Here is a 26,015-nt window from a genome sequence, read left to right on the forward strand (position 1 = left end):
TCTTCTTCAAGAATATCTCAAACTCCATGTGAATGTTTTCCTCTGTAATGCTGATTCAAGGACTGCGACCCCAGTCCTGATTTTCCACTCATTCTCGTCCTGCCTTCAACCCTTTATGCCAGGCAGTCCCCAAACTGTGCAGTCAGTCTCTGAAAAATTTCCGTTGCTTGAACTCCTTCCCCAGCAAGAAATTTTATAATTGTGTGTTGCACAACAGAGCGGTACACATGTTGCTCTGACTGTAAGTACTGTTGGTGAACTGGCTGAGAGTGAAGAAAGGCCAGGCTCTTCCCACTTCTAATGCCCCTCACGCACGCTAGAAGTGCATGCTCAGTCCTATATCACCAATAAACACTCTCATACTTCAACGTGTGTAAAGGCAACTTGGACAGTTTTAAATCACAAAATGCTAGAAAACATAGTATCCTATGAAAACAGTAACAATGACTCACTTTTGGAATCAGTCAGGTCATACAGATACCTGGGTATAACAATGTGTGGATACTAAACGGAATGATACTGGGGTAACTTACTGACATTAAACAAAATAATCTACCTTATAATATTTGTCCTCAGAATTTTGTTAAAAAAACTGTGATAGGGTTCTTAGTGGCAAGATGTGGTAATTTTAATAAAAATTCACTCTTTCAGATTTTTAAATTAGTTTGCTTAATATTTTACAGTATTCTTTGCAATGATTTAACTGGGCAAATTTGCTTGAGCATTCTGATAGGTACTTTCCAATATTGCAGTTACATTGATGAACAAATCACAGTTTAAATTAATGGAGACATAAACTTACATTTTCTTAACATTAACTGCTTTCAGTGTTTACAAAGAATGTGAAAATTTTAACAAGCAGCACCTTTGTGCAAGGTCAGTAACTGTAGAAACATTCGAATCACCATTATTTTTCATTTGGCGTTACTCACTACAACAGCAGCATTGACGATTTTGTAAACTAAACAAACTTGAGTCATACTTGACATACTCTAATTACTTGAACCTTAAATGCACAACCATTGTGATTAAATGCTGACAGTGTAAACTTTTCCTTACAAAATTTAAACATGGCAGCACATTAGCTTTATATTTACAATTCTGTATCTGAATATTCTCGGCTTTGTGCTTTCAGTAATGTTTAAATTATTATGTGGTTTGCTAAGAAGGTTGGTTTGGTTTGGTTGTTTGGGGAAGGAGACCAGACAGCGTGGTCATCGGTCTCATCGGATTAGTGAAGGATGCGGAAGGAAGTCGGCTGTGCCCTTTCAGAGGAACCATCCCGGCATTTGCCTGGAGTGATTTCCCTAAATCACGGAAAACCTTGCTAAGAAGTACTGGAAAGATTTCATGAAGCTAAGACCTACCCGACGATTTTGGAGGAAAAAACATTCTCATTCTCAAGGGAAGGTGAGAAAACTGGGCAGGCATATACGTGGGTAACACAATATTATAAAGAGAAATAAAATGCCTTGTATCACTTTTATTTGCAATATACATATGTTAGAGCAAACAACAATGTGCACAAGGAAAAAACTTAAATTATAAATTCTCAATTGTTCTAATTTACAAAATGGTTTTATCACACTTTCTTTCTTTAAACTTTTCACTGCTGCCGTACCATCATTTCCATCTGTGCAGAAGCAATAGACTTCATGCCCTCTTGCATCACTTGTAAATTGCTCTTCCAAGAATAAAGTAAATCTCTCAGCTGTTGCCACTGTGCTCGACCAAATGTGCGGTGCATTGTGCTGGATATGAAGACTTTTCTGGCTGCCTGATCCATTCGTGCTCTTACAAGTTTGGTTTTGAGAACTGAAAATAAACACAATCACGATGAGTTTGTTTATTTAAAACATCTTTTATGCCTTACAGACTCAAAATACTTCCTTCACTTTCCTAAGTAAATGTTGTCATAACTTCTCTATATTTATAGATTTTTGATTCTAATAGACCAATGTAGTGGAAAGCTGATAGCCAGCATCTCTAGGAAAGTAGTAGGGATAAAAATTACAATTTATTTCAAGGGAAGATGAAATAACACAAAAATCGGATTTTTGCTAACAATGGCTGAAGTAAACGGAGTGAATGTTCTCACCAATCGTCAAAATTGTAACAACTAGAGCAGGTCTGACATGTCATTTTGGTGGCTAATAGATGGACTCTCCTGTCTTGACTAGTGATAATTTCTGACTTACTTAAAATAGATTTACAACACACAGAGACCAATTGATTAAAATCAGAGCAGCACCGTTGTGTAATAGATGCATTGTGTATTTGTAATCCCATTAAAATTTAAACTGAAGTAGGAATTCCATAAGAAGCATGTTTTCTTACTAACCCTTTGACCAAAATATAGAAGCAATAGATTTATTGATTTTGGAGTATATATTAGATTATTACAAGAACAATACAAGCAATGTACAACACACACTATAGTTTAACAGCAAAAATAATCAATTTTGACAATATAATGCAATTGGATAGATAAATCTACTGATCAAGTGGTAACAGGAGAACACACATATAAAAAAACGATTTTACTTATGCAAGCTTTTGGACCAGGAGAACATACATATAAAAAAAAAGTTTTACTTATGCAAGCTTTCAGACCCAGTGACTCCACCTTCTGGTAGAAGGGTTGAAGGGGAAGGTTGATGGGGTAGCCATGGGTTTGCCACTTGCTCCAGGAATTGCCAATCTCTATATGGAGCACTTTGAGGAGTTGGCACTAGAAACGGCACGGCTTAAACCTAAACACTTCTTCCGTTACGTTGATGACACATTCATTGTGTGGGAACATGGAAGAGAAGCCCTGAATGAATTCCACGAACACCTGAACAGCATCCACAAAAACATACAGATCACAATGAAATTAGAACAAGATGAATGTCTTCCATTTTCGGTTATCCTTATAAGGAGAAAAGCAGGTGGCACACTAGGACATGCAGTATACAGAAAGAAGACTCGAACAGACCCATATCTCCATGCTTCGAGCTGCCATCACCTAGCACAGGGGCACACCATTCTAACAACACTGGTTCACAGAGCAAGAGCCATCTGCGACTAAGGCAGCCTTCCAGCTGAGCTGCAGCACCTTAAGGATGTCTTGTCAGAATGGCTACAGCGAAGCACACATTAGACGTGCATTCTGGAAGAAAAAGTGAAACAGTCATCCACAAAGAAGAGGAAGAGGAAAAGAAACTCTCCTTTATCCCCTACATTGGGCCCCCGTCAGCCAAAATTGCGAGAATAATGGGAAAAAAAACACCACCAAAGCAATTTTTCGACCACTTCCAAAAATGAGTGTGTTACTGGCCTTGGTGAAGACAAACTGTAGTTACAAGTTCCCGGTATATATAGTATACCATACGAGTGTGGGCTCCAGTACATTGGTCAAACACAACGCAGCATCTCACAATGCTGCCAGGAACACATTAGATGCGTACAGCTGGGGCACAAGGACAAATCGGCCATGGAAGAACACAGCCTCAAAGAGGGATACACCTTCCAATTTGAAGAAACGAAAATGCTTTGCTGAGCCAGTGACTTCTGGGAGAGTGTCATCAAGGAATCAGTCGAAATAAGATTACATGACAATCTTGTCAACAGGGATGAGGGCTACCATTTAAGTTCGGCATGGAACCCTGTAATAACGGCTATACGCTGGGACCGTGCTCAACTGCTAACGCCCCCACAATTTTAAGTTATACTAACACAGGATGCGGTGACATCGCTCGGCACCGCGGGATTCCCCCCCCCCCCAACCCCTCACCAACAGCCCAGCGCCGGTAGGAGGGGTGGGGAGGGACAGCCACCACCTGCTGCTGACCAGCTATATATAGAAGACGACCGCAGTCCATTGACGCTTCACCAGAAGAGGATGAGAATGACACTCACTCATCAAAACGTCGCGGATTTTCAACGCAGCTATCCGGATGGAAGCCCAAGAAGATTTCATCAGCAGTATACATTGGGAAAGCCTTAACTGACATATCTACGTTTTTGTCTTTGCCTGGCAGTCTGGCCAGAGCAGCCAGAGAAAGCAGCCTTGTGTGCATGAGGAGCGTCTGCTAGTGTGAATGTGTGTTTTCTTTTATTTTCTGAAGTAGGCTTTGATTAGAAGCTCATTTAGTAACAGTCTTTTTATGTGCTGTCTGCAACTCAAGTTGGTCATCTTTACAGTGAATAGCAATCCACCCATTTGAAAATATTGCTGATAAACCTAAACACGGAGTCAACAAATATTGTAATGGGACATGTTGCAAATTCAAACTGTGTGTTAAACAGGGTTTTGAAATTGGGACCTTTGCCTTTTGCAGGTAAGTGCTCTACTGACTGAGGTATCTCAACATGACTCATGACCTGCCATGACAGCTTTACCTCTGCCAGTACCTCATCTTCTGCCTTCCACTCTAGAGCTGACTATTTGTTGAATAGTGTGAGAAGTAATAAAAGTTAATAGACTCAGCTCACTGCTAGTTGAATGACTTTCTAGTGGTAACTTTTTTGTGGTACAAAACTTGTTTGAAATGAAGCATGACTCTCCATCTTAAACTAATAATTCATATTACACTGTGTTTTTACTCTTATTTCTTGTCACACCTACAGAACATTTACACCACTGAATTTGTCTTATCAAGATCTGTTGTTCTGTCAGCAAAAAATTGCTTAGTTCCATAAGCCCTTGGTCACTGTTCATCTAGGTGAAAGTAGATTATGATGCTGTTAATGGGTCAAAAGTAATTGAGGTGAAAGAGTAATGTATGTCACTCTGTATATTCTTGGACTGAATTTGTGGCTATGGCTTTGTGTGGATCTCAGCTATGATGATTTGTTTGTAATAGCTCACCTACATTCGTATTTTATTGTTCATTATTAGAACTAATCATTACTGTGGCATTAACCAATCTGATTCTGAAGTGATAATCCAGTATTAATGTGACCAAAAATCCAGTTTTTTCTGCCACTACAATTTACTAACTCCCACTATAAGTAACTTAACATATCTATCTCTCTTTTCAAGTTCTCTAACATACCATCATAATTGAGGAATCCAACACATTCCAACCCACAGAATCCCACCCTCCACCCTACTCTCTGACCACATCCCCTGCAGAGTAGATTCCAGCTAGAACGCCAAATTGGGATTATTTTACTTCTAGAATATTTTATCGAGGATGATGCCACTATCATTAAACCACACAGTGGAGCAGCTTGTCCTTGGGACAATGTAATGTTTGGAATATTTTTTGTTTCTACCTGTGAAAATACCAAAATAGCAAGATCATGTTTACTGGTGTTGCAAGGACAGATCAGTCAATCATCTAGACTGTTTCCTCTGCAACAATTTAAAAAGCTGCCTTCCTTCAGGAATGAAAGGTATGACTGACATGCCCATATAATTTAGCTATCTCCACAGTCGAGGCTTGAAAGCCTCTCTCCATCATGGCAAGACCAACGGTTTGTGGGAAATGAATTCCAATTTACATTTAGTTTCTCATTCACGCATTTCAAGGAAACAAAAAAGGAGGAGGGGGGGGGGTGCATTAAAAGAGAGGTACATTTCCATGGCAAAGAACCAAATCCAAGTAAGGAGTGTGGTATCACGTTATGAACCTAACTCCTTTATAGAGTTACAGGAAAGGAAAGTAACCTGCTAATCTCTTAGAGTATATTCCCCCCCCCCCCCCCCACACACACACTTATCTAGATTTTTGATCAGAATGGAAAACAGATGGATGGTAGTTATGAGCAATGCCCTCACAACAGGTTGGTTCCTCTCAACATACATACTCCGCAATCCACCGTATGGTGCGTGGCGGAGGGTACCTTGTACCAAAACTAGCATCATCTCTCCCTGTTCCACTCCCAAACAGAACGAGGGAAAAATGACTGCCTATATGCCTCTGTACGAGCCCTAATCTCTCTTATCTTTGTGGTCTTTCTGCGCAACGTAAGTTGGCGGCAGTAAAATTGTACTGCAGTCAGCCTCAAATGCCGGTTCTCTAAATTTCCTCAGTAGCGATTCACAAAAAGGATGCTTCCTTTCCTCTAGAGACACCCACCTGAGTTCCTGAAGCATTTCTGTAACACTCGGATGATGATCAAACCTACCAGTAACAAATCTAGCAGCCCGCCTCTGAAATGCTTCTATGTCCTCCCTCAATCCGACCTGATAGGGATCCCAAATGCTCGAGCAGTAATCAAGAATAGGTCGTATTAGTGTTTTATAAGTGGTCTTCTTTACAGATGTGGTTCATCTTCCCAAAATTCTACCAATGAACCAAAGACTACTATCCGCCTTCCCCACAACTGCCATTACATGAGTGTCCCACTTCATATCACTCTGCAATGTTATGCCCAAATATTTAATCAATGTGACTGTGTCAAGCACTACACTACTAATGGAGTATTCAAATATTACAAGATTCTTTTTCCTATTCATCTGAATTAATTTACATTTATCTATATTTAGAGTTAACTGCCATTCTTTACACCAATCCCAAATCCTGTCCAAGTTATCATGTATCCTCCTACAGTCACTCAACGACAACACCTTCCCGTACACCGCAGCATCATCAGCAAACAGACGCACATTGCTATCCACCCTATCCAAAAGATCATTTATGTAGGTAGAAAACAACAGTGGACCTACCACACTTCCCTGGGGCAATCCAGAAGATACCCTCACCTCCGATGAACACTCACCATCAAGGACAACATACTGGGTTCTATTACTTAAACCTGGGGTCTTTGTGGCCTGTCTCCTCTAAGCTATCCCCCTTTCCCTCTGTCATCTTGAGAAAGAAACTATCACTTTAGGATGCTAGGAACAGGTTAACCCCCTCCCCACCCTTAAGCATTTATCAGCAGTACCAGTGTTTCAGTTCCTGAATCACTGGCCAGCTGTTCTGTATCATTGTGATTTTATGGTTTTCTGAAGTACGTTTTTTTTTCATTAATAATTTTCCACCTTCAGTCACAATATTTACTGTTCAATGCATTTCAGAGCCATAATTCCATATTTTAAGTGTGTAATGCAGTAGACAGAAAATTGAGTTTCACTGTAATTAAAAAATAAGAACACTGTTTTCGAAGACAGAATCTTGCCCAATAAAATAATTGAGTCAAAATAAAGTGTGTGTACTGTTCAACAAAAACTGAAAATACAATTTTCATAACCAAACTTGTTGCCATGCATATGTACTATTCAGCTTCCAATACACTAAGAAAATGATCAATTTATCTTCTTTCACTGATTCAGAGAAAGAGAAAGGAAAAAAAAAAAAGAAAAAACCTAAGTCCAACATACCATCAATGATGAAACTTTCCACCTCATTCTCACCAAGCTGAAGTTCTTGCTGAATAGTGTCAAAAGTCATCTCCGATTGTCCCTCAGCCAGCTGCATGAAAGTCAATAGCCGCATCTTTTTCATGTTTTGTTCATGATTCAAACCTACAAGTAGGAAACAAGGTCATGACTACTTTTGTAATTCGGTTATTCACATACTGTACTAAAAAACTCACTCTCTCTCTCTCTCTCTCTCTCTCTCTCTCTCTCTCTCTCTCTCATTCTCATAGAGAACACAGGAGATAGAGAGTGGGGCAAGGTACGGCACATGGGTGAGGGGCAGAGGGCGTGATGGGAGGGGATTAGATGACACAGGAGATAGAGGATACTTGGGGGGGTCAAGAGCATTGGGGGTAGAGAGTGTGGGGATTGGAGGACATCAAGTGTTACAGGGAGTGGGGGGTAGAGCAAGGGAGGTGGGTGCCGGCTAGGGGGCAAGTTGGTGGTTTGGTTTAAGGATAGATGTAGGGCTAAATGTGTTGTTGTACTTAAATATATGTACCTCTTAAAACATTACAGCAAAGAAAATAAAACTTGAGACTATTATGTACAGCATAATGCTTGATATGCTGTGCAATTATTGTTTGAAAATGGGGATCAACACACATTTTAGAAGGATTTGAATTTTTAACTACCATTGTTTCTATAATGTATCTTTTCTCGTAAACTAATCAAAGCAATAAAACTGGAATTTCACAGTTTACATCTGTGTAAGAGGCTAATAAAACATGTAGAACATGTTTTTGTTTGAGGTCACAGTAGCTTTGAAATTGATTTTTAGTTCTGCGTCACCCGTCGCTCTATTTTTATCAGAGAAATGCTAATGGAAAAGTACTGCACAGGATTATTCAGTAAGTAATTTTTAAGAACTATGCTACATTTCAGGACGTTAGATTTTATAATTCCTGAAAAAAGGTACATAACAACTCAGTCAGTTTACAGCAATTTGCATTTAAAGTTTTTATTTTAATTTCTGACAATATTGCTATATCTCTGGCAATTAATGCTGATCATATCCATAATCTTAATTCTCTTCCTCCACCTCATTTGACTAGGCAACTTTTGCATTTTTTCTTCTGCTGCTTGAGCTTTATCTAGTCGCACTTTATCGATGCTTGTCAGTATCCGCAGTGTGAAGCACCTTGATGGAAGCCTAGTCTCTGCAGGCACTTTAGCTTACCTACATCTCTGCTACTGAACACTAGACAGGCATCACAAACAGCAATCTCCAAAACAACTGAGGACACAAATACTGTTTTTGGAAAATGCATCCATATAAGTTGATTGTAGCTCTCATTTGTATTCTGTGTTTTCCCATGTACCTGTTTTGTCAGTTGATCAGGATTGGCTAGGTACATGAAAGTTGGTTTTATAACATCTAAAACACAAAGTGCAAACTATGTTTGTGGGTGTATGGCTTTCCAATGGCTTCTGGCTAAAGATATTTGCATCACAATATGTCACAAACGAAATGTTGAGGGTTATCATGTGTGGAAAGTTTGTGAAAGAATATTGCCCACATGGTTTACTGCATTATTTTCACACTATGTTAGTTATCACTGATAGCTTTTCCACAATATACAGGGTGGTGCACTGACAGTGACTAGGCCAAATATCTCACGAAAGAAATTAGCATCAAACAAAAAAATAAGAACAACAAATATGTTCGAGCATGAGGGGGGAAAACAGATGGCACTATGGACGGCCCACAGGCCAAATTGATAAAACTGCATTTTTTAAAATAGGTACCCCATTTTTTATTACATATTTGTATAGTATGTAAATAAATATGAATGTTTGATTTGGAACATTTGTTTTGCTTTGTGATGGATGGCGCTATAATATTCTCACAAATAATGCAACAACTGATAGTACTGTGTGCAATCCATTACTTAAACTAGGTATGATAATATGCTTGTTTAGTCATAATAATTACACAGAAGACATAATCTTGTTAAAATTGAACGTTTAACAGTCACAGGGAAGGTAGATATGGTGCTTATTTATGGCTATTGAGATCAAAATGCCCAAAAAGTTTGTGCTATGTGTGTTGATCAGTATCCTGACACACAGCATCCAAGTGTTTGGACTTTTCGTTGGATAGTTAATGTATTTAAAGAAACTGGAAGTGTTCCGTCACAGAAGAAGACGCAACCAAGAACTGCAACAAATGAAGGTGCCCAAATAAGTGTTTGAGAGCTGCAGTTGAGGCTAATCCGCACATCAGTAGCAGACAAACTGAGCGGAAATCGGGAATTTCAAAAACGTTGATTTTGAGAATTCTTCATCACCACACATTTCATCTTCACCATATTTCTATGCACCAGGAATTGCATGGTGATGATTTTTAACGTCGTGTAAATTTTTGCCACTGGGCACAAAACACTTTTTTTTTCCATTTAGTGACAAAGTGTCATTCACAGACAGAGGTAATGTAAACCAGCATAATATGCACTATTGGGTAACGGAAAATCCATATTGGCTGCGAAAAGTGGAACATCAGCGACCCTGGCAGGTTAATGTATGGTGAGGAATTATGGGAGGACATCGAACTGGCCCTTATTTTATCGATGGCAATCTAAATGGTGCAACATATGCCAATTTCTAAATGTTTCACCGATTCTACTACAAGATGTTTCACTTCATGACATAATGGCAATGTACTTTCAACATGATGGATGTTCTGCACATAGCATGCAAGCAATTGAAGCACCATAAAATAGAATATATAATGACAGGTGGATTGGGCCTAGAAGCACCATACCATGACCTGTACATTCACCGGACCTTACATCTCTGGACTTATTTCTTTGGGGAAAATTTAAAGATATTTGTTATCGTGATCCACCGACAATGCCTGAAAACATGTATCAGCACATTGCCAATGCATGTGTGACAATTACTGAAGGCGATCTACTCGCTGTTGAGAGGAATTTTGTTATGTGTATTGCCAAATGCACTGAAGTTGAAGGACATTATTTTGAGCATTTATTACATTAATGAGGTTATTACAGTTGCTCACACAGCAACAGCATGCATTCCCATCATTTATGATACAGTCACAAAAGTAAACGTATCATGTTGGAACAACAGAAATAAAGTCCAAAACGAACTACTTTTTGTGTTTTAATTTAAAAAACTACATTGTTATCAACTGTTCATCTAAATTGGTGAGGTATATTATAAGTGTTTGAATATTACCGCACCATCCATCACAAAGCAAAACAAATGTTCCAAATCAAATATTCATATTTATTTACACACTATACAAATATGTAATAAAAACTGGGGGTACCTATTTAAAAAATGCAGTTTCTATCAATTTGACCTATGGCAATGCCATCTAGTTGGCCACCCACAGCGCCACCTGTTTTCCGCCATCATGCTCAAACAGATTTTTTGTTGTTATTTTTTCATTTGATGCTAATTTCACGAGATATTTGGCCAATGCACCAGCCTGTATATGTAAAGTGTAAATTTCCTTATCTTTCAGTCTGTTAACACCTCCCAGTGGCTTTCCATCTTCTAGTTTCTTGCTTTTCATTTCTTTCCTCAGTCTGCGAAATCTACCTCCCGTTCGCTTTTGAACATGTGCCACACATTCCAGTTTTTTTAATTTTAGTTAGTGATCCATGAAGATTGCTCTCTACAACAGTCTTAAAAGCCCTGGAATCTCCATCACCTAGATGCTTCACATGGCTAACACCAAATTGTTACACTGACCTTTTGAGTATTAGTTTCATCCCAGCTGCTTCCAACCCACCACTTGACCCCTGGTAATTCTTGCTGCACACTTCTTGTGTCACACTGAGAGCAATACTTGCTCATTACCTGTATCCACACTAATGAGAGATGATACACCATGAAGTGATTTATTGCCCCTCTTCATCCAGGTTCCACCAAAGAGACTCACAGATCTGTCTACACTACATAGTGCCATCCTTGCCCTTCACTGTTAATATCTACAGCTTCCTCAACAGCTGCTTTCAAGTCATCCTTGCACTAAACTTCAAGAGCACTTAGGAGTGTTCTGTTGTAATCACTGAATCCAGTCACTGGTGCAGGCATTTCATCAAGCCACAAAACAACCTAAGCATCTCACGGTGTAATCTAATCTCGTATTTGCCTCATACATCTTCCCATGGAGAACAAAAGTCTTTAACTGAATGTCGTATTTACAAACTTTACACAAAATATATTACTTACTATTCTGTCACTGTCTATTCTTTCTTTCTTACTTTTTTGTCACTGTCATCATACAGTGTAAGGCCCTTGACCCACAATTACCACATGCACACAAAACATTATTCATATGGGCAAGTATTTCTAAGTCAATTAACCTGAATCTACTGGAAAACTTGTCTTTGGCACTGAACACAGCATTATCAATTCCTTCACTAATTTTTTTTCTTCAATGAACTTGTGCGACTTTTTCGAAAATGTTCTTCACACTTGTTATTTAAATTTCCTGATCCTTTTACAAGTGAAATCCAACATTTCCACACTTATTTGAATACTTATCCACAGTTACGACCTATTTCAAGCAAAACAGGTTGACATGTGCAAAACTAAAAACTGAAATAAGTTTGTAGCACACACCACCACCACCACAAAAAAAGACCCATTGCAAACAAAGGAACAAGCAAAGATAATCTTTCTCATACTCCTCTACACTCATTTGCAGTTCGTTTCAATTGTGTGAATGAAAAATGCACAAAAAATTTCTTATGTAGAGAAGGTGTGGATCAAAACATAGAATGGTAGGCAGAGACACCCAAACTTTTTTTTAAAACATGTTTCTAACCAGAATTCGTACGAAACTTTGCGACGTGATTCTTAAAGAATCAATCTAATAAACTACGCAATAAAAAAAAAATACAAAGTTTTTCACTATTTTGCCCTACAGCTGCCCTTAAGGATTAATGGGATCAAACTACAAGGTCAACAGTCCCTCCTACCTGAAACAGTCTCTGGTAGCTGAAGCCCGACTACCAAGTGCGTAAGTCTGACTTCCTCTGCCTGAGACTGTGGTCATGTGTGTGTAAGAGTACAAAGTCATCCACGAAATTGCTAAGTCCTGTTTGAGCAAGAGGCTTCGGTTGCTACCAGTACCACACTATGACTAGTCAGATTCACTACTTTCTTGACTTACCTCTGATTTAGAGAATTTAAATGTATCCACTGATGATGGGGGAAAGGGGATCAGCAGCAAAGGAGCATGAGCGATAGGTATAATTGCCGAAACTAAGTTCAGATACAAGATTTTATTCATGTTATTTTAGTTGTATCATGTTATTTTTGTCACACAGAAGTAACAACATTGATGCAGTTCTTCTGTTCAGGACACACCAAGGGGACAGTGAAATTCGGGCACTTTATTTTACCTTCACTCCAATTCCTTAATTGCTCCATGCATGTATGACACACAATGTGTGAAGCAAATTACTTGTTCTGATCTCCAAGCTTCATGCCAAAATAAGCAAAATATTATTTCTGCACAAACTGGGTTATTTGTTGATGTCTTGTACTTGTCACATAAGTTCCACAGATATAGCAAACTGTATCTGGGCTATTTGAACACTGCCTTCCTGATATTTTTAAAATGGCTTCAATGAAATAACACCACTCCCGACAAAGCGCATAAGCACCTCTTTTTAACTGTGGAACTCGCTCACTGATATTTGTGGCAATAATGAAACATCAGCTTTGAAGCTCATTATCCGCCTACTTCACTGACCTACAAACAACGCAATTTTGCCACATTTCTGTAGTTGTGCATACAATCTTCCCAGGTGCTACTGAAAGGAGGGTATGAGTATTAGCAGAGGATAAGTTGAATGAAAATTAGTGTGGCTTCAGTTTGGACCTAGTCTTTAGTTTACGTTAAATAATGGAGACGCAGTAGTGGCTCATTGTTAAAGGCTCCGAGGTGGATATCTTAATTATGTGAAAAGAATTTAAATTACATAGCATAACAGATTTTACAGCCAATAGTAGGCTGGGCAAAGAAAACAGGGTAATGGGAAGAAGAAGAAGAAGAAGAAGAAGAAGAAGAAGAAGAAGAAGAAGAAAAAAAAAACATACAAGGGTTGTTCCAAAAGCAAGGTTCCCAATGAGCTACAGCCTTGAGGGAAAGTGCTAGGCTGTAGGCTAAATTCGACAACAGTGCCGTGCACATCGGTTCCCTCACTCTCGAGCATGCCTGTCCGCAATTAGTTATGTCGCTCAGTGTTGGCTTGGTAGCCGTGAGAGAGTTAAGCGTTTATCACTGCTCCCGCCAAGTGTGAGGTTCGAGTAGTAATCCGCTTTCCCCATGCAATAAAGTTACCGGCCACGGAGATTCATTGGCAGCTGACTGAGGTTTATAGTGAAGAGTGCATGTCTGTTCAGCATGTCCATTTATAGTGCAGGGCTTTTGCTGGGGGTCGCACGGAAGTTCACGATGAAGAATGGAGTGGAAGATCGCCGGTTTCGAATGCGATTGTCCATAAGATGAACAGTGAGCTGCTTAAAGATCGGACAGTCACTGTCCGTGAACTTCTGGAAGGCATTCCTGAAGCTTCCCACAGCACAAAAGAAAGAACTTTAACGGAAACGTTGGGTTATCGCAAGATGTGTCCTTGCTGGGTCCCCCTAGATGCTGAATGACAGATACAAGGAGCAATGCCTTGACTGCTCGCAAGTTTCTTCAACAATGTGAGGGGAGGGGGGAGGCAACAAGGAGAAGTAATTGGACTCTATCGTCATGGGAGATGAAACGTGGGTGCTTCATTAGACCTCCAAAACAAAACAACAATAATCTTGTCAGTTGCGTCACTCCATTCTACCGCCACCAAAGAAATTCAAACAAATACAGTCGGCAGGAAAGGTTATGGTGACTGTTTTGGGTTCGGAAGGGGGTACTCCTCATCAATTTCATGCAACCTGGGACGACAATAAACTCAGACAGATATCTGACCAAACTCCAGAGAGCAATTCAAAATAGCTGGAGAGGACGACTGAAGGAGGAAGTAGTACATCACGACAACACTCGACCCCACGTTGCTTGTCAAACACAGGAGCTTTTGAAGAAATTTGGATGGACTGTTATGCCCCATCCCTTACAGTCCAGACTTGGCCCCCAGAGATTGTCACCTCTTTCCCAGTCTAAAGGACCACTTAGGCAGCAAACGCTTCAAGAGCGACGAAGTCCGAGCAGAGGTCACATGCTTCAACAGGTTGGTGGGAGACTTCTTCGACTTAGGAATACAAAAGCTGGAGCACCGTCTCCAAAAGTGTCTAAAAAAATTGAGACTATGTTGAAAAATAGATAAAAGTGTAAGCTTTTCAATGATGTATAAATTAATAATAATCAACAATGTTTTCTATTTGTAAAAAGTATGGGAACCTTACTTTTGGTACAACCCTCGTATTATTTACATGTTCAGGGGTGGCAAGTTAGTAAAGCACACTACTTACTTTATAAACTGCAGAACAAGTGTCGACCTGTGTTATGGTTGCAACAACATGTTAGCAAACACTTGCTGTAAAATAAAAGACATAGCCACAAAAATACGGATATTAGCTTCCATTTCTAACAAAACTTTGAAGCAAGATTCCTCAATGAACATGACACAAATAATACAACTGTGGCACTCCCCTGATCAGGCGTACTGCGCTCGGTATTAACAGCAGTTAGCAACACCCAGGAGTGTCAACTCCTTAGTTGCAAGGTCACGCAAAGAAATACCCATTTTCATATTTTTAAGGTAACTTGCAGTGTGTATCTGGGTTGAAATTTGGCATGTAGATTGTAAGTGGCTGACTACAAATGGGAGAAAAAAACTGAGACTGGTTTCGAAATGACAAGTTAGATCATTCCCTTTTAAGTTAATGTGCTTTTTAACACTGTACGCTGTCCTTCCGGGATGCAGTGCAGCTGTCGGCAGTCTGAGACAGAAATGTTAATCAAATATCCTGCAGGTGCTTAACCACCACTGTCAACAGCTACATGTTATACTAAGTCATTGGAAAAGTCAGTGAATAGGATGAGACAGATTAAGCCATGGAGTATATCTCATCTTTGTAATAACAAATGCTGAATTGTGGCAAAGAAATGAGAGTGTCTATGTGGCACTCTTGTTAGGCTCACATGTTTGTACTTGCCATGAGAAACATTCACAATAAAGATAGTTATTTGAATAATAAGTTTATGTTTCATTGCAATACATTCTGGAAACACTGAAAGTCGAAGAAGTTGATATTGCCTTAGCCATGCAACACTGTTACTGAATTTATCACAAATCATGAGGATTTTAGCTTGAGGAAGTGGATTCTCACAGAATTCCCTTCCATTATGCACGACGAATAGTAATCGTGATCACCACAATAATAACCATCATCATCGTCATTATTTCATACTCCAAGCAACAATTTACAATAGCACAAATTAGTATTTTTTAACATGTGGAAATGTGATAACTGAACTGATGATCTTAGTGTTAATGTAATGTTTTGGCCAACTGTTACTTTTTCTTTACGTACATGTTCTTGCACGAGTAATTGATTCGGTGCATTTTGAAGTAATTCTGTGCACTTTTACATTGCTGGTTTTAAGTTTAGAGATAACTATTTCTGTGTATGAAGTGATCTTTGATTCTGTATGCTAGTGCCCCTGTTTATGGTTAAGTGTACGTGTATCAATCTACAACTGCTTCTTATACATATGTGGCTGGAGTTTCATTTTGGAATGTCAGTTCTATGCAGATACGTATGAAGTAGCTTTATTATTCATGTAATTCAGAAAATGTTTCACAAAAAGGGCACGTATACAAACTTACCTAGATTGTGAACAAATTCTCGATGATTTTGGTAAAAATGTAAGTAGCTTGGGAGCTTTTCTGATACAAATATGGATAGCAGGTCATGTATAAGTTGTCCTTCAAGAAACCTTACTGGTTTTAAGGCAAGCAGAGGATCCAGCAGGAACGTATTGGGATCGGCAAGTGCAGCCAGAATACACCGTTGAGCATCATCACGAGCTTGTGATGCATTTTCAGCTGTGTATGTGCCCAAAAGTTCCACCATTACTTTTGCTGCTTGTTCACTGCAAAGGTAACACAAATTAGTCAAAAATACAACAATGACAATTTAACAGGGGGTCTGACATTAAATCACAAAAGTCTCTTTCTGTCTTACTCAGTATCAAAGTTCTTGATTTATACATATGTACACTTTATATGCAGCTCTTTAAGAATTGTTTCCTATTAGTCCCCAGAGAAAAAAATGTTTGATAACAATATTATTCTCTTCTCGAGAATTATTTATTTTCTTGAATCAGATATTCTCTGAAGCACAAAAATATTACACAAGTAATTTTCCTTCTATCTAGCCTGAAAACTTTAGGAAAGAGTGGTTCACTTATAAAGGAGACTGCATATAGGACAATGGTGCGACCTATCCTTGAGTACTGCTCGAGTGTGAGATCTGTACGAGATGCTTTGGGAACTCATATGGGAATCTCTGGAGGGAAGAGAGCACTTGTTTTGGGAAATGCTACTGAGAAAATTTAGAGAACCAGAATTTGAAACTGACTGCTGAATGATTGTTTTCCCACTAACATGCATTGCGCGTAACGACCACGAAGATATGGTACAAGAAATTGGGGCTCATATGGAGGTGTACAGACAGTCTTTTTTCCCTCACTATTTCAGAGTGGAACAGGAGGGGAAATGACAATTAGTGGTACAGGGTACCTTCCACCATGAACCTTATGATGGCTTGTGGATTATCTACGTAAATTTAAAAAACCATTTTTTCCAGAGGTCTGTAAGTGCAAATTGGTATGGCCAGTTCTCTTTCTTGGTCTTATTTTCCTGAATGAAAACAAACCAGTATATTGTACTTCACAGCATGTGCTCATCAAAGAAGACAGCATTGTCGGGAGCGTCCCAGGTAAGTGTGAAATGCCCACTCTTATTCTCTATACACACAAATGATGATAAAGCATAAGTCTGAGACCGTTTGCTGATGACGCATTACACAGTAAAGTATTGTCGCCGAGGGAGTGTAGAAGGATATACACCATGACTTATGACAGAATTTCTATTTGGTATGATGAATGACAGCTTGCTCTAAATGTCGAAAAATCCAAGTTAATGCCAATGAATACAAAAACAATAACACCGATAAGTAGGAAAAAGAACACTGTAATGTTCAAATACAGTATTAGTGATTAAAGGAGACCACTCATCAAAAGGCAGAAGCATTGAGTTGTTGATAGGTACTCACAAAATACAGAAAACCTGCTAGCTTCTGCAGTTATTCTTTGACGAGCTAGAACTCATCAAAGCTACCTTTCGGAGTTATTCTTTGACAAGCTAGAACTCATAAAAGGATAACTCCAAAACCTATCAAGTTTTCTTTCTTTTGTGTGCACCTATCAACAAGTTAATGCTCCTTCTTTTCAGTGAGTGCTCTGGGGCATATACACACTTGTTTTTCCCTTGATCCCCATTTGCAAGCAGAATAAGAATGGAAATGACTAGTAGTGGTACACGATACCTTCAGCCGTACACCATACGGAGTATCACATACATGTAGATGCAGAATGTAGTTACTTATGCAATCTTTTTACCTTCAAGATGTAAACTCAATTTCATTAAATTTCATTTCTTACATGCTTCATAATTTTGCTTTACTTTATTAGTTCTCACCTCATACTTTCTTATTAGTACTTAATTCATATGGTTAAGCAGATTTTGTAGCTTGTCTATGTTTCTTACAATAATGCAATGTCATTTGCAAAACTGACTATTCTCAAGGGAGTAACTGCTACATTATAATACTAATGATGCTGCCAAAAATAAGGTAAATCCAGTATCGATCATCTTCACTTTTGTAATCAAAGTGGAATGGAGAAGCAATGTGCTTGCAGAAATAATTCAAGTTTGATACCAAAGTTTATTTTGCTTTGCTTACTGAATATCATGTCACAAAATCTACACTAACAATAAAACTGTAAAATTGCGATTTCTGTCTGAACACACTAATCTCCAAAACTACTTCACAAATTTTCTTAAGAATTTCAGATTACTTAAGCCTTTCTTTCATCAAAATCTGAACTTGGAGGGGGGGGCGGGCGGAAGACTGTAAAGTTTTATCTAAAATCGTCTTCTCAGTTTAGTTGTTTAAATGTTTAATGATCATGGTGTAGTACACCAAAGACCCGATCGGTGACTGTGTGTATTAAAAACTTAATGTTTCATCGTTTCTTTCAATAGGTTTTACTTACGTACTTCAATAGGAGAATGAAATTATCAAGTTAGCATTTTGATTTGGGTGCCTACTCATTACTATGCCTAAAAAGAGTCTTTCTGAATTCAGCAGAACTCCTAAAAGACTGAGGACTATGCAGTCTCAAGAATCAAATTAAGATCATGAGGCAAGACTTGCTGTGACTTGAGAACATCAGGTTAACTCTCTCTTTGGAAACTTCTGAAACCAAAGCACAACGTAGCTCTAATCAAGAGCATCAATACATTACCTCATTCCTCAGAACCCTTCACTCACAGAGGCTTGAAGTTCCCTCTACACTGTGACATTTTATAATAAAAAATTCTGATGGGAAATTGCACAGGTGAGCAAATTTATATACCCAAAAACCCGTTTATTCCTAACAATTTATCATTTTGCTTTAAACATGTGGGATTCCTGGTGAGCTTATCTTATGCTACAGCTATAAACAAAGCAAAAGGTCAGATGCTGTGTGTTGTGTCATGGACGTTAGTGTCAGTTGCTTTTAACATGGCCAACTCTACATGACACTCCTGTGTTAATGGAACAAATGAGCTCTTCTATCATGTTCCCAATCACACTACTTCAAAGATTGTATACAAAGAAGCTTTGCAAGTGAAAAATAAATTCCATGCAAACTATGTTTCGGGCACAGCAATAAGTGAATACCCAAGCAGCGCCAGGTTTGTCAATTATTTGGTAATAAACATTGATAGCTAAGATAAACGATTGTCTTCATCACCTTGAAATGGTAGCAAGTTGGTAGCAATCCTTTTGAATTCCTACAGCATTACACTATTAATATTAGAATAATCCAGAAAATTTCATATTTTCAAACTATATGATAATTATATGCCAATATAATTATTATAATAGAACCGCTATCCACTTTCAGCATGACTTAGTGGGTGCTGAAAAAACAATTGCAGCAACAACAGCACCAACAACATTTAGAGGATATTTTATATCATACATTAGTATGATTATTACTTATTTTTCCATAGAGAACCAATAACACTCGTCTCAAATCATCTATTACTGCTCTATTTTATTTATACAAGGTAATCCCCTTGAACAAAAACTCTACTATTGTCTTGCAAAATGTGATTTCTCTTCTTTTACTGGGCATAATAACACTTGCCAAGTGTAACACATTTTTATTGAAGTTGGTGATTCTTTTCAGTTAAATAATTTATCTATTTCTTTTATGTCTCCTTTTCACTTTTGAATGGGGGCAAATTTTCTTGGGTTTAAGATAAATTACAAGTCAAAGTATCTTGACGACAGAAATTTGTCAATTTTTTAAATATTAATTTTGCTCTCCTAAATCATGAAAGTTTCTCTCTTTTATGTTACAGGTTCATTGGGCAATTATGGAATGAGTATTCCACCTTATTCTATGGAATTGTGTGCTTTTGTTTTCAATTGTTCCAGATGAATTGACTGCCTTGAAGGCTTGATTCATGAACTACAAACAACTTATTCAATGACTGACACAGCTTCTTTTTAAAAGCAAGTCCAACTACAGATAATAGTTTTCTTCTCAGTTGTCATAGGACTCTGCTGGTGGCATACGGAGACAGTCAATAATGTCTACAATAGAGTTAATTGATATAAATAATTGGAACAGATAATAAGCATTTGGTTGTTGCTGGGATGTAGGGTAAATTTTCTACCATCAAATATTCCTTGGGCTATCTCAGTTTTAGAGGCAAACACAACTTCTTTAAATTTTAGTTTGCAGAATCATTTACTGAATATGTTTAACTAGCTCATGAATACACTTACCTTTGCTTGCATTCAAGTAGCACCTCATGGAGAAGTCGCAAAAGTTTCTGCATCTGTTCATTGGATGGTGGACACCTCTCAAACTGCTGCCGTAACTGGTCCATGTCCCGAAAGATTGCATGCACTTGGTCAACCTGTTTGGCAACCTGAACCAGATGGTAGTAAACATGATAGCGCATGGGACTACATGCATCTAGTGACTGAAACATTAACCACCCTCTGTAATAAAAAATAAAAAAAATAAAAATTAAAAAAATATATATATTTATAATAAATAATCATTTATGATAGTTTTTAAAAATCCTGAAATGATTTTTTCTTCTTTTATTATATCAGATGAAAATCACTGGTTGTAATTTTCCACTTACCAGTTTAAGCTGTGCTCTACAACCAGTATGACTAGGCATGATTACAACTCTAACCTTAAGATGACCATCGATCACAGCTGAAACCAGTAATTACAGAATTAACCAGTAATTGTTGCAAAGGATAATAAAAGAAGAAAAAAGGATTTTTCAGCCCTGACATTTTCCAAATCTACAATTATGTCATTCTACAAAACATTTCGGATTTACACAGCAGCTATCAACATCAGGGCCACGCAATCACTGAACACACTATAAAATTCCATTACTGCTAAAATTGTTTGCAAGAGTCCTGGATGCCACTTGTGCTTGCATAAAAATATGGCACTGGCATTGGTAGGTGTCAAAAAGCACCGAGATCACCGTAATATGCAACTGCCTTTCTCATAAACCACCAATAACCATAACCACATAGTTAAAAAGTAACAATAGAGATTTAAAGAGATCATAAATTAACTGTCCAAGTTTTATCTATTTTTCTGCCCCAAACACATAAAAACATTAAAATTTTAAAGAAATAAATTAGGAAAAATTTTAAATTTTGGGGAAAGAAGGAGAAAAGCTGAAAACGTGAGCATTTCTGAGGTAAAACGTGGTAGATAAATACTGTCTTTCGATAGACACCATATCCAATTAACCACTTTAACTCTGTAAAGCAGACATAGTGTGTCTTCATGTGCTTGTATTTAAATCAATGTTGCCATGGCAGCAAGTGACTCACAGTAATTGTACAAGTCCCTCTGTGGAAACAATGATGCCACTGACAAACTATTACGGTACACATTAAAACAAAAAGTTGCACTTTCATTCAAATATATTTACGTAAGTCTTACAACACAAAACTTTTCATTGTATGAAATTTCTTGAAACTCTTCAGGGTGGATGGCTTAAATCATCACTTCACTGTTTACAAATCAATCACTGTCATCGTCAAAGTCATTGTCATCAAAGTCATTGTCATTCTCATAATCAGTCTCTCATAGATATTCCTCTAAAAGCTCTACACTGTCTACCTCAGAAAGGACAGTACCTGAAGAACTAGCCATTTTGCACCTACTAACTTGAAGGCACTAATTACGGCCATTCTCTCAATACAGAACTGCTACAGTTCGACACTGAGTTAATGGAAGATTCTTTAGATGCCAGTACTATGGAGTGCTGATGCCTGGTACAATCAGATTTGAGAATGAAGCATGAGATGGCTATGAAAAATCCTGACAAATGAGGCTCAACATTGGTGTGGACCAATAAAATCCCCAACATCGAGTGCCACTAGCCATTGGAGCGAACAGGGTTAAAACCAATGAGTCAATCTTGACAAGAATAAGAATAATTCAGAATAAAGATAACAGCACATTGTGCTGAAAAATTTAACAGTAAAAAGACATCTACTCGATGTGCAGATATTTTAACCATAAAAATGACAATGTGCATTAACATGTAAAACAGAATTCGTGAAATTTGTTTCCGAAAGTTAAAAAAGCATATAGCATTACAGAGAGCCATAATTATATGTTAATGACAAATTTTGCAGCTCACTTCGTAGAAGGGTATTAGCGCCTACATCCAGCAAAATTTATCACTCCCAAACAAAAGTTTCAGATGAGCTTATAGCCTCCTTAACAACACTAACAGTTGAAAAATTTGAAAGAATTAACAAATATAAAGTGCAGCAGCTGAGGGAGCTGACTGATAAGTAAATTACAGAAATTATTAACAAAATTGTATGAAACATTCTCAAACTTCTTGCTGCATCAATTGAGGGTAAGACCTCAAGCTTTTGACCTCTGTTGTCTTTGTCAGGAGCAATTGAGTGTCAAAGTTATTGCTGTGGTGGCCTTTTATCATCCATAGATGGCTTCTGATTGGTTGGGAATTATGTAATGCTGTAGCAGATGGTGTCAGTCAATATATGCACTGGAGACGCCACCACCCCTGTAGTAGTGTAAACATTGCGACAAATATCTCTGATCAAAAGCTTGCTTACATACATTGCTAAGATTATATCTGCTGTCACGGTTGAAGTTCCTGTTGCACAGTCTTATTTCTACAGCCTTTTTAATTACAAAATCTCAGGATGTTGAAGCATGGGACAGCAAAATCTTCGTTTAATCAAACAGTATTTTGTGTTTGTTTATGAGGCTGTGCTCAGCAACTACAGATTTCGTCACTTCTTGATTGTTAATATTCCTTTGATGTTCTGCACAGAGTTTGAATATGACATGGCTGGACTGGACATAAGCCATGTTATAAATTCCAGGGATGCTGAGGCCAAGACTGTCCTTAACAGGGCAAATGATCTCCTTTATCTTCTTACGAGGTCGGAAAATAGGTCTTATACCTTGCCTTTCCAGGACTGCCTACTTTTCTGGATGTAGCACCACAGAAAGAAAGGAATACAATTGGTAGCTCATTATGTGAAAAGTTCAACATTTTCACATTTATTTTCCTTGGGGAACACCAACTTCATATCAAGTGCACCACAGCCATTCTTTTCTAACAAATACATCAGATGATTAATTTCCAAATTCAAGTGGTCCTCGTGAGAAATAGTTTTTGCTCTGTGTACCAATGTATTTAAAACAACGAAAACAATTTTTGACAAAATAATTTAATTCGTTAGATTAAATAATCCACCCACCAAGCAGTGGCAGAACACACATATAAAAGAAGGCTATAATTAGGCAAGCTCTTGGAGCCAGTGGCTCCTTCTTCAGCAGAAGAGTTGGAGGGGAAGGAAGAGAGGTGAAGGAAAAGGGTTGGAGAGACCTAGGAAAAGGGGTAGAATTGTGGTTACGGGAGACATACCGCATGGAACGATAAGGAAGGACTGATTGTTGCGGACTGCATCAGACGAGATTTGAAAATCTGACAACTTAAAGGTGGAGGACAGGGTAACATGCAAGGAACAGATTACTGCTTAAGTGTTGTGCACAAGTTAATAAGAGTGAAGAGGTATCAGAGGTGGGAGGGGATGGGCAGTGAAAAATAGATGGGTAAGACAATGAAAAGTGCAGAAAATCAAAATGAAGTGAAGAAAAATAATAGTTACCGTGAAGAAACGCAGAGACAGAAAAAATTAATGTGTCTTAAGACCAGGACATGTTGTTGTGCAAATTCCCACCTGAAGTGTTCTGAGAAACAGGTGTCTGGGGAAGGAATCCCAATGGTGAGTGTGGTGAAACAAGCACCGAGGTCACGATTGTCATGTTGTAGAGCATACTCTGCAGCAGGATATTTCATATTGCCAGTATACACCCTCTGTCTATGCCCATTCAACCTAAGTGATAATTTGGTGGTAGTCGTGCCAATGTAAATGGCTGAACAGTGTTTACATAACAGCTGGTATATAACACGTTGTTTCTTCCTTTGATATTATATATTTTGCCAGTTACTGGGCTGATATACATGGTGGTATAAGTGTGCATACAAAAAGTCCTGCAATGGGGACAGTCACAGGGGTAGGAGCCATAGGGTAGGGAGATGGGTGCAGAAGGAGCATCAGGTCTGACCAAGAATATTGCGGAGATTGGGAGGGCAACGAAATGCTGTTCTAGTTGTGCTGGACAAAATTTCAGACAGAATGGATCTCATTTCAGGGCATAATTTTATTAACTCATGGCCTTGTCAAAGTAACTGATTCATATATTCCAAACCAAGCTAATACTGAGTGACCAGTTGTGTGCTTGAATGTGTTTTTTGGAGGGATCAGCAGTACCAGAATTTAATGTGATGTCTTGGGAAATCTGCAATTATGTCCAGTGAAGGTTGAGGTGAGAATGGTGGTGTATTATACCAACCTTTTCATGGGTGACTCGGAAGGGCTTTCCTGTGATCCATGTCTTCAGCCCCTGGTTTCATTTAGATACAGCGATGACATCTTTACCGTATGAGCTCACGTTGAGGCTGAGCTATTAAAATTCCTGGAATCTCTGAATACCTTCTCCCAATTAAATTTCACATGGTCCTATTCCGAACGCCTTGTCACTTTTCTTGATGTTCATCTCGTCCTCACCGAAGGAAATGAGATCCACTCTTTCTGAAATTTTGTCGAGCACACCTAGAATAGCTTTTCATCGCCCTTACAATCTCCGCAATATTCTTGACAGACCATATGCGCCTTCTGCACCTATCTTCCTACCCTACAGCTCCTACCACTGTGACAGTCCCCACTGCAAGACTTGCCCTATGCACCCTCCTACCACCACCTATACCAGCCCTTAACTGGCAAAAAACACACTATTAAAATGAGAGCCATCTGTCAAATGACATGTCATATACCAATAGTTATGTAAACGCTGTTCGGCCTTTTACATCAGCATCACTACCACCAAATTATTGATTAGGATGAATGGGCACAGGCGGAGGGTGTATACTGGCAACACAATATCTTGTTGCAGAGCATGCTCTACAACATGAAAATTATGACTTCTGTGCCTGTTTCACCATACATACCATCCGGATTCTTTTCCCAGACACCAGTTTCTCCTAACTCCACAGTTGGGAACTAGCACTACAGCATGTCCTTGGTTCTTGCTACCTACCTGGCTTTAATTTACATTAATTTCTTGTGTCTCAGCGTATCTTCACAGTAACTACTCTTTTCTTCACTACATTTTAGTTTTCTACACTTTTCATTGTCTTGTCTGTTTTTCACACGCCCCTCCCACCTCTGTTACATAAATTGCACTTAGCTTTTTACTCTTATTAAGTCGTGTACAGTTTTTAAGCAGCAATCTCTGTCTTGCATATTACCCTGTCTTCCACCTTTAAGCTCTCAGGTTTTCAAATCTCGTCCCATGCAGTCACCAACAAACTGTCCTTCCTGCTCATCCCATGTGGAGTGTCCCCTCTGACCCACAGTCCACAGTGACTTTCCCTGAAAACTACCTCTTTTCCTAGACTTCTCCAGTCTTTTTCCTTCATCCCTCTTTCTTCCCCTTCAACCCTTCTCCCTGAAGGAGCCACTGGCTCCAAGAGCTTGTGTAGTTGCAACTTCCTTTATGTGAGTGTTCTGCTGCTTCTTGGTGAGTAGATTTTTTATCTATCCAATTACATGTATTGAAAACGAAATATTACAGCAAAGTGGCAGAGCAGTTGGAAGATAGTATGTACAAAGGCCTAAAATAGAACCCAATTCTGTCATACAGCAGAGAAACAATGGAGCTCCTAAAGAATTCCAAATCTATCGGAGGATGTCATCAAAAATCTTAGAGCATGAGCTCCTAGATCTC

The 26,015-nt window shown here is 38.6% G+C and overlaps 1 protein-coding gene across 1 annotated transcript in view; it reads right to left on the reverse strand.

The window, feature by feature from the left end:
* Positions 1 to 1,468: 1,468 nt before the first annotated feature.
* LOC126199315 (eukaryotic translation initiation factor 3 subunit M) overlaps positions 1,469 to 26,015 on the reverse strand; it is a 59,113-nt gene continuing 34,566 nt past the window's right edge. Inside the window, exons 4-7 of the mRNA XM_049936154.1 lie at positions 20,417 to 20,635; positions 16,174 to 16,439; positions 7,316 to 7,459; positions 1,469 to 1,815 (exon numbers count right to left, since the gene is read on the reverse strand). Of these exons, the coding sequence (XP_049792111.1) occupies positions 1,607 to 1,815; positions 7,316 to 7,459; positions 16,174 to 16,439; positions 20,417 to 20,635 (838 nt within the window). The 3' untranslated portion in view covers positions 1,469 to 1,606. The remainder of the gene's footprint in view (positions 1,816 to 7,315; positions 7,460 to 16,173; positions 16,440 to 20,416; positions 20,636 to 26,015) is intronic.

The sequence above is a fragment of the Schistocerca nitens genome, chromosome 8 (genome assembly GCF_023898315.1).
Source record: "Schistocerca nitens isolate TAMUIC-IGC-003100 chromosome 8, iqSchNite1.1, whole genome shotgun sequence".
NCBI lineage: Eukaryota > Metazoa > Arthropoda > Insecta > Orthoptera > Acrididae > Schistocerca > Schistocerca nitens.